Here is a 9,430-nt window from a genome sequence, read left to right as displayed (position 1 = left end):
CAGCAGCATCAGATAATCAGCGTGATTTGGTGTCTGAGACGACTAATGACCTGCTCTACATCGTATCAGAACGCTTCTTCTTCTGTGGTGTTACGTAAAACGCCTCGAAAACATCGTGTCATTTGTTATCAGCTCTTTATAACGACTGTGAACAAACAGGAGGAAGGTGGAGCCGGAGTCAGTCCTCAGGTTGTTGGCTCTCGTCTCGTTGTGTTGATGGCTCTCGTCCAGGTTGTTGTTTTGCAAATCACAAATCTCCAGTGTGAGCACTCAGCAAACAAACACCTTTCCCCCAGGACGGTGAGTCATGACATCACAGTGAGTTGTGACATCACAGTGAGTCGTGACATCACAGTGAGTTGTGACATCACAGTGAGTCGTGACATCACAGTGACGGCGCAGCACATCTACTCTTCATCTCAGAAGCGCAGGACGATGACTACACTGCTGTATCTGACACGCTGGGAGTGAGATCGGGCTGGAAATGAATGTTTTCTTGTGTGAAATGTTAATTTTTGGGTATTTTAGCCTTCTTCGTTTAAATCAGAGGCAGTAGAGAGCTGACAGGACGTGGGGGTTGGGTGACACTGAGGACTCTGACCTGGACTGGCCAACCTTCCTGATAGTTCTGGGTTTCCTCCTGGTTTCACATCGATCCTGTATTTTGATTTGTGACAAATGTTCTGCTGTGATGTTGCTCCTCTTCGTCCTGGAAGTAATGGTTCTTGTTTCTAATGAGAGTTTGATATGAATGTTGTAAAGTGTGTCATCGACGTCAATCAGCAGGGAGAAGCTGACAACAGAGTGCTGGCTCAGCCTCTCTGAGGGAGACGGTCACACAATGAATAAATGAAGAGAAACTGATGAATATTAATTTATGCCACAGATTCACACCAGAGGGGAGAATTATTCTCAACTCTGTCCTGAGAATCAGAAATCAAATTGGAGGTATTCAACATAAAAATGCTGTTGTCCTGTCCTCACTGTTTCCTTCTGTATCCAACCAGCAGACTTCAGGACTCGGCTCACCAGAGACCCACTCTATGAAAACCTGTCCTTCTGTTCAGGTCTCCAACCAGGAGGTTCTGATCGCAGCTCAGCGTCTTAAACTGTTTTCTGTCGACGACCCTGATTTTAGATTTTTATTTTTGGTGTGAAATATCCAAGAATCACATGAGATGTAACAAGTCCACGCCTTCATTTCCATGGCAACTGTGCACATGACCCGTCTGATGCCGTCCAGAGCTGCAGAACCGGCTGGTAAATGGACCTTGATTGGATTTGTGTTGTGAGCATACAAACTGATGTCATCACGTCTTGTTTCTTACATCTAATGTGTGAAATATGTGTTTACCACAGCAGCCTCCATGTGACGGTGTTACATGTGATGGATGTGTTTTTGGTGACGGCTTTATTACTTTTCAGACTCTGTGATTCACGAGAGTCTCGACATCGACAGCGAGCGCAATTACCCTGAAATAAGACGATGGCTGTTTTCAATACAGAACAAACGAATCGATCAATCAGGAGGAGCAGACGTCAGCGGGAGGCCGCCACTGCTACATGCTACATGAGTCTGAATGTTAAGATACAGAACAGGCGCTGTGGTTCTGCTGCAGCACAGGAACAAAAAGAGCAATATCCATACATCACAGGACGCGTCCAGCAGCAGGATTATGACTGCAAACAAAGACTCCTGTGGGAAGAAGCGTCTCATCAGGATGTGAATGTAGCACCATCCAGAATGATAGCAGCCCTCTTTGTCTGAACTACAGGGAGAAGAAAATTACATACACTCAGTAAATCCAAATGACAGCACGCAAGAAAGCAATGCTTCAGCTGCAGTGGAAATGAATTCCTCCGGCCCGGCGGTGTGGCAATCATCGAGCACTAAAATAGCTCACGAGGGGTCTTTGATGGCTGTTTTCATGGAGGCACAGCGAAGTCAGATGCAAACAAAATGGGCTGGAAGAATTGTGGAGACACACAGAAACTTTCAAACTGCACCGATTTGTTTGAGAAAAACAGTCCAACCAACACAACACAACAACATGTGAACGTCTCACATAAAGCACACAGTGTATATTTCCTCAGCTGCAGGTTCTGCTCTAACTGGCTCAGATAATAAATGAACATAAGAGGTTCGTGCTCATTATCACATCACACAATCCTCGTCAGCGAACACAGACCTGCTCGGCTCTCAGCGCCGCCAGCAGAACTAACCCGGATGTCTTTGTAGCCAGTTTGTTGAGACACAGCTGAATATTTTAATGAGACGCGAGTATTTCTGCAGCTGTTCACGTGGTGACAACATCTGGACATTTCTGAAAGGACGTTGCCAGCCGTGTTTGTGGAGATAAAATCAGGTTTGTTGAGCTGAAACACGTTTTCTGAACACTAACCAGCTGGTTTCTGTTTATAAAACTTAGCAGACCATAAAACTGAAAACTGAACATAAATACATTTAAAGTTTGATTCACTGATTGCAGAAACGTACAGCATTCCTCCTGCTGTTTGATACTGAGGGAGTGTAGGAACATAAAGGTAATGTTGTTATGGAGAGTTGAACCGTGTGATCGACCCGATCAACAGTGTGACAAACACAACCCGTCTGATCGTCTGAAGCTCCTACAACCACTGAGTAAAACGAATGAATGGTGCTAAAATGAGGATTTAAGACACATTTTACATGTCAGAATAATATGCATCTCCAGCCCATTATAGCCCGTTGGGGATCTCTGAGAGATGAGGCGATGCAAGATGTTTTCCAAGCACTCTAGGTCATTGGAAATACCTTAATTCTTCAAACAGCTCCTTAAACATGCCATTTGTATTCAGGTCTGGTAGAAATGGATCCGGTCGCCGGTGATGTACTCCAGCAGCAGCGACAGCAGCCGCCCGCGTCAGTCTTAATGCTGCCATTAAACATTTCCTAAATGAAGGGTTGTGGGCCTGTTTGTTGCCGCTCCATGCATGACATGAATACACAGATATTTTAATGAGCTCAGGTTCTTTAACCTGAGAGCGTGTTTCTCATCAGGTCCTGACTCCAGCAGCCAGAACCTCCCACACAGACGTCTTCTACACACTTTATTATTTTAATGTTCGGAGGAAAAAGCTTGTCTGTCTTTTTATTGCTGCTGGATTCCTTCTATTGACGAGAGCGTCTGTAACGTGAGCAGCCCGGTGATCAGCCCGATCCTCCACAGTGTGCAGGGACCAAACCTGATGTTTGAAGGTGTTGGAGCAACGAGACATTTAGAGAAAAACTCCTCACTGCTACTGATCATGAAATATATCTGAAGATTGATCTGCTCTGATAAATAACCATCCTCATGTCTGATCAGTCAAACGTCAACGTATCAATAGTTCATAAACTCATCTGCAGTAAAGAAACAGTGTTTTATTAAACTGTGTAGAGAACATGAGTGAGCTGTGACACGACATGTAAAGACATTATGTGCTTTTTCAGTGCAGTGAGTGACGGACGTCTCTGATTGATTGATTGTTTTTACATATTTGATTAAAGATATTTGTGTTAACTTTGCAGCTGACCCTTAAATATTGTGCAGAATGTGACATCATAAACATTAATATCATCGTTGATTGTATATTTATTATCTTTGTGGATTAAGTCACTTGTATTTTCTAGACATACACATGTTTTGTAGTTTGTTTTGTTGAATTTTAACAAAAACTGCTGTCATTTAGGCTGATCATTAAAATAAAAACTAAAATCAACTCAATCAAGAAAACTAAGAAATGAAGCATCATGTGAGTCTGATCATTAAAAATGTGACAGTGTATAATAATCATTCAGCTAGTTTACATATCAAACCGCCTGTTTTCAACCTGTAGTAGTTATTGTAGATATACGGAGGTTTATAGTAGTTAATTATTGTGGACATACGGAGGTTTATAGAAGTCAGTTACTATGGATATACGGAGGTTTATAGTAGTTAATTATTGTGGATATACGGAGGTTTATAGTAGTCAGTTATTGTGGATGTACGGAGGTTTATAGTAGTCAGTTATTACGGATGTACGGAGGTTTATAGTAGTCAGTTTATTACGGATGTACGGAGGTTTATAGTAGTCAGTTATTGTGGATGTACGGAGGTTTATAGTAGTCAGTTATTACGGATGTACGGAGGTTTATAGTAGTCAGTTATTGTGGATGTACGGAGGTTTATAGTAGTCAGTTATTACGGATGTACGGAGGTTTATAGTAGTCAGTTATTACGGATGTACGGAGGTTTATAGTAGTCAGTTATTACGGATGTACGGAGGTTTATAGTAATCAGTTATTACGGATGTACGGAGGTTTATAGTAGTCAGTTATTACGGATATATGGAGGTTTATAGTAGTCAGTTATTACGGATATATGGAGGTTTATAGTAATCAGTTATTACGGATATATGGAGGTTTATAGTAGTCAGTTATTACGGATATATGGAGGTTTATAGTAGTCAGTTATTACGGATGTACGGAGGTTTATAGTAGTCAGTTATTACGGATATATGGAGGTTTATAGTAGTCAGTTATTACGGATATATGGAGGTTTATAGTAGTCAGTTATTACGGATGTACGGAGGTTTATAGTAGTCAGTTATTACGGATATATGGAGGTTTATAGTAGTCAGTTATTACGGTTACACCCCGCCTTTCCGAAACCCCGCTGTTCCGAACATAGACTTCAATTCATCGTAATGGCGGGGTTTCCCTTTTTTTAAAAGACCCCGCTATTCCGAAAAGTCTATTGGGGAAACCCCTCCATTCCGAAACCCCCCCACTCCGAACGGACTCAATCAGAAAGGAAACGGAGGCTGCACATTTATCCTTTTTTGCTTTGTGGGTTCAAACGGATCAGGTGGCTGATTAACCGCAAAACAAGCCTACTCATATAAATGACATAACGCTCATTATTGCTTCAGCTGGAAAAAATGGCTGTGTTGAATTGAAATTACTTTATCATGCTAAATATCCGAAATTGTATGAAAATTGCTCCAATGCGTTATACCGATCTTCGGAACATATTCAGACCACAGCCTGATATGGATTCTGAGCAAAGGAATGTCTGTTTTCCTCCCCCGGTCTGTTGTCAGCAGGAGCGGGGGCTGCAGGCTCGCGCCTGGGTGAAGTGGCTCAAGCCAGAGTTCAGCCGCGCTCGAGGCCGAGCGGGGAGAGAAAAAATGTGTATTACTTTTGCTCTGTGGGAGATCTCCCACAACAGAGTGGATGAGAAAGCAAGGGGGACAGATCTGCCCAGCAAACATCAGAACGCAGAGTGCAGCCTTTGTCTGTCACCTGGTTCAGCACCTGGACAGCTGCCTGCGTAACTGGATGTGGGAATTTGATGCATTTGAAGCCGCGACATTTGGTCAGAAACGTCATATATAATAACATTGTTTCGAGTCGTAAACCGTTCTGTAAGTGTAAGAAATAACAATCAATTAGGCTATTAGTGTTAGTCCTTCTTCATATAAAGTTGTGTTACAGTCGCACAGCTGGAGACCGCTAACAAAGTTAGAGACAAGAGAGACAATGAATGATATCCTGCGAAATGATGTGCGGTCAGTATGACCGCTTATGGCTGAAATAGGTAAAACAAATCATATTTTCTTTTCCTTTTGTGTAATTTATTTAAAAACTATTCTCAATTAAAATACAGACACTTTTAGAAAAAATGGTTAGAAGTCTGTAATGTTTGCATTTTGTTTACATCGCAGATTGATAACTTAATTGTGATAATGTTCAAAGTTATCATTATTATTATTATTATTATTATTATTATTATTATTTACTGTGCTAGGTATTCTTTTCGTGGTTCTTGGTGCTTGGAGCAATATTGTTGTTGTGGCATTCATGCCAATAAAGCGAATTTGAAATGAATTGCATTAATAAACCTTTAGATTCTTGCCTTACAGACTGACAAGTGTTGTGTTTACAAATGAGCAATACATCCAGATTTCTTGAGATTTGTACTTTCAATGGGAATTTAAATTTAAATGTCAGGCGATGTTTTCTTCATGGAAATTATTTTTCGGGCAAGAGAGAGGGAGCGCGGACGGGGGATCCGTTGTGTGACAGCGGAGCGGAGGGTCAGCAGTCGGATTTTGCACGCACGGTCAGTATTATTAGTAGGTGTTTGAGGTTTATTACGTTTGCGGACATTATTACATTCAATGTAATTATGTAACAGCCTTTGCGCCCTTGCCTTACAGCGCCTTTGCGTGCGCACAGTTTGCGTGTGTAGGCCCGTGGTCATGATAGTCTATGGCTATAAGAGATGGATACACAATCAATTGCATGTAATGTTTATTGAATGCTTTTTTTAATTGCTTTTTTTTTTTCAAAGACAAACTGAGCAGCAGTGCTCAATCCACTCATACATTTTTAACCTTCCACAAAGACAAGTTATGTTAAAACGAACGAGCAGAGGGGTCATTCCCCAGCAGATCGCACCCATGGGCCACAGTTTATTTCAGAATTGTGCGAGTGCGGCTGATGTGGGGATTTCAGCACCACGGATAGTGCGTGTAAAAAGATTAGACAAACGTTTAAATGTGTTTGCTGCAAGCGAAAATATACTATATAATAAATGAAGATAGTGACATAGGCCTATTAGCAATAAAAAGCAATGAGTTGTGTGAATGCGGACGGCAGTGTTTGATGTAGGAAGTAATGTAAACTTGAAAATCAATTTCGGAACAGCGGTGTTTGATTTCGGAACGGCGGTGTTTTGAGGGGAGGGTCGGAACAGCGGTGTTTCGGAGTGGGGGTGTTTCGGAAGGGTGGTGTTTCGCAATGGAGAGGTGTCGGAATGTCACGGCGCCCCCAGTTATTACGGATATATGGAGGTTTATAGTAGTCAGTTATTACGGATGTACGGAGGTTTATAGTAGTCAGTTATTACGGATGTACGGAGGTTTATAGTAGTCAGTTATTACGGATGTACGGAGGTTTATAGTAGTCAGTTATTGTGGATGTACGGAGGTTTATAGTAGTCAGTTATTATGGATGTACGGAGGTTTATAGTAGTCAGTTATTACGGATGTACGGAGGTTTATAGTAGTCAGTTATTACGGATGTACGGAGGTTTATAGTAGTCAGTTATTACGGATGTACGGAGGTTTATAGTAGTCAGTTATTACGGATGTACGGAGGTTTATAGTAGTCAGTTATTACGGATATACGGAGGTTTATAGTAGTCAGTTATTACGGATATATGGAGGTTTATAGTAGTCAGTTACTGTGGATATATGGAGGTTTATAGTAGTCAGTTATTGTAGATATACGGAGGTTTATAGTAGTCAGTTATCACGGATATATGGAGGTTTATTGTAGTCAGTTATTGTAGATATACAGAGGTTCATAGTAGTCAGTTATTGTGGATATACGGAGGTTTATAGTAGTCAGTTATTGTGGATATACGGAGGTTTATAGTAGTCAGTTATTGTGGATATACGGAGGTTTATAGTAGTCAGTTATTGTGGATGTACGGAGGTTTATAGTAGTCAGTTATTGTGGATATACGGAGGTTTATAGTAGTCAGTTATTGTGGATGTACGGAGGTGTTATAGGTAGTCAGTCGTTAATTGTGGATATACGGAGGTTTATAGTAGTCAGTTATTGTGGATGTACGGAGGTTTATAGTAGTCAGTTATTGTAGATGTACGGAGGTTTATAGTAGTCAGTTATTGTAGATGTACGGAGGTTTATAGTAGTCAGTTATTGTGGATGTACGGAGGTTTATAGTAGTCAGTTATTGTAGATGTACGGAGGTTTATAGTAGTCAGTTATTGTGGATGTACGGAGGTTTATAGTAGTCAGTTATTGTGGATATACGGAGGTTTATAGCAGTCAGTTATTGTGGATGTACGGAGGTTTATAGTAGTCAGTTATTGTGGATATACGGAGGTTTATAGTAGTCAGTTATTGTGGATGTACGGAGGTTTATAGTAGTCATTTATTATGGATATACGTAAGTAGACGTGGAGAGTGAGAATCATCTCCTCCAGCCTCTGAGGAGCAGCAGGGATAGCTGGCTTGCACAGATTCAGTCCCGCTGTGAATTCAACCTCTATATGGTCACCTTGACACCGGGTAAGCGAATGTGTTAATTGTTGTAATTTTGATTTCTAATTTTGCCCGCTGTGGTAAATCAAATTAGAATTGTGGTGGTGTGTGTAGTCTCTGTTAAATGACTGTGTTTTTCTTCTTGCGTCTCTGGTGGTGACGTTACATCTGTGACAAGTCGACACAAACACAAACAACAATGTAGGGAGGAGAGAGATGCACGTTTTCTAGCTGTAAATAGCAGCACTGTCTGCGGGGCTGAGCCCCGGATGTTTTCCACTCCTAGCGACGCCCCTGATCTGGATCTTTAAGTGTTTCCTGTCAGAGCCGCGGGGGAATTCTTGTTGAAGTTTGTGGTTAAACAGACTTTAATCTTCCTGAAAGACTCCGTCTTTAAACGCTGTGTTCAGAGGACACGCAGTCTGTAAGTGTGTCGCTGCCGACTGACTGATAAAGAGGAGCTGTAACTTCTAAAGACTGTGTTTGACAGTGTGCTGGTCTTTTTCTCAATAAAACTGTTGTTTAAAGAATGTTTAGATTCACTCAGATTCATTCACTGTATTTGTCAAAGATACGGACGATGTAAAAAAGCTTCACACCGGATCTTTGACGGATCATTAACAGAGATATCTCTGCAAACTCATATGTTAAATATAAAATAATATCCTGACAGTGAATCCACTAAAGATGATTTTGTTGGAGCTCTCTATCTGTTACGTTCATCTGGACAGAGACACATGGAGACACAGAGGCTGACTTTAGATTTATGATGTTATGAGGTTGTTTTCAATTTCAAATTTCACGTGTAAAATCTGAATTGTGCTGAAGCTAACCAGTTGTTATCGTAGTAGTCGTGATGCAGTTCACAAAGAAAGAGTCAGCTGTGGTTCTACATCGACAGCTGAGCATCACTCTGAGTCCTCATCACTCCTCAGACGACCTTCTTGTTGGTCCAAAAGCTTCATTATCTCCCTCACAGAACGACAGATATTCCTGTGTTGGTGCTCAGAGTCTAAGTGTGGGAGGGTTCGGATGGGAACGACACAAACATGATAACAACCTCATAGAACATTTGCACTTGAGAGCCTGGATGTGTGAGAACAGTTCTGCTGTGTACCTGAGACAGAACGTCTAAGTGGAGCAAAACAAGCAACTGCACATCAAATCCTGGATAACAGAGAGGAGGCTGGAGCCATGTGTACTACTGCAGGAACCTCTTCAGATCATGAGTCCTCTGCTGTTTATGGATAAATACAGTACATCCAAAACCTCCATTACACCTAATGCCTCCTCTGTTGCTCTAACCCCTCGAGTACAGACGAGGGGAGGACAGACAGCACAGAGGAGTGA

The 9,430-nt window shown here is 41.5% G+C and overlaps 1 protein-coding gene across 1 annotated transcript in view; it reads right to left on the bottom strand.

Moving 5' to 3' along the window:
- The window catches only part of LOC115593875 (transmembrane protein 132E-like), a 53,579-nt gene extending 51,649 nt beyond the window's left edge, over positions 1 to 1,930 (bottom strand). The window contains exons 1-2 of the mRNA XM_030437547.1: positions 1,905 to 1,930; positions 1,649 to 1,769 (exon numbers count right to left, since the gene is read on the bottom strand). Coding sequence (XP_030293407.1) covers positions 1,649 to 1,769; positions 1,905 to 1,930 — 147 coding nt within the window. The remainder of the gene's footprint in view (positions 1 to 1,648; positions 1,770 to 1,904) is intronic.
- Positions 1,931 to 9,430: the final 7,500 nt, after the last annotated feature.

The sequence above is a fragment of the Sparus aurata genome, chromosome 13, assembly GCF_900880675.1.
Source record: "Sparus aurata chromosome 13, fSpaAur1.1, whole genome shotgun sequence".
NCBI classification, from domain to species: Eukaryota; Metazoa; Chordata; class Actinopteri; order Spariformes; family Sparidae; genus Sparus; species Sparus aurata.
The sequence above is the reverse complement of the archived record's forward strand: the minus strand, read 5'-3'. Positions and strand labels throughout refer to the sequence as shown.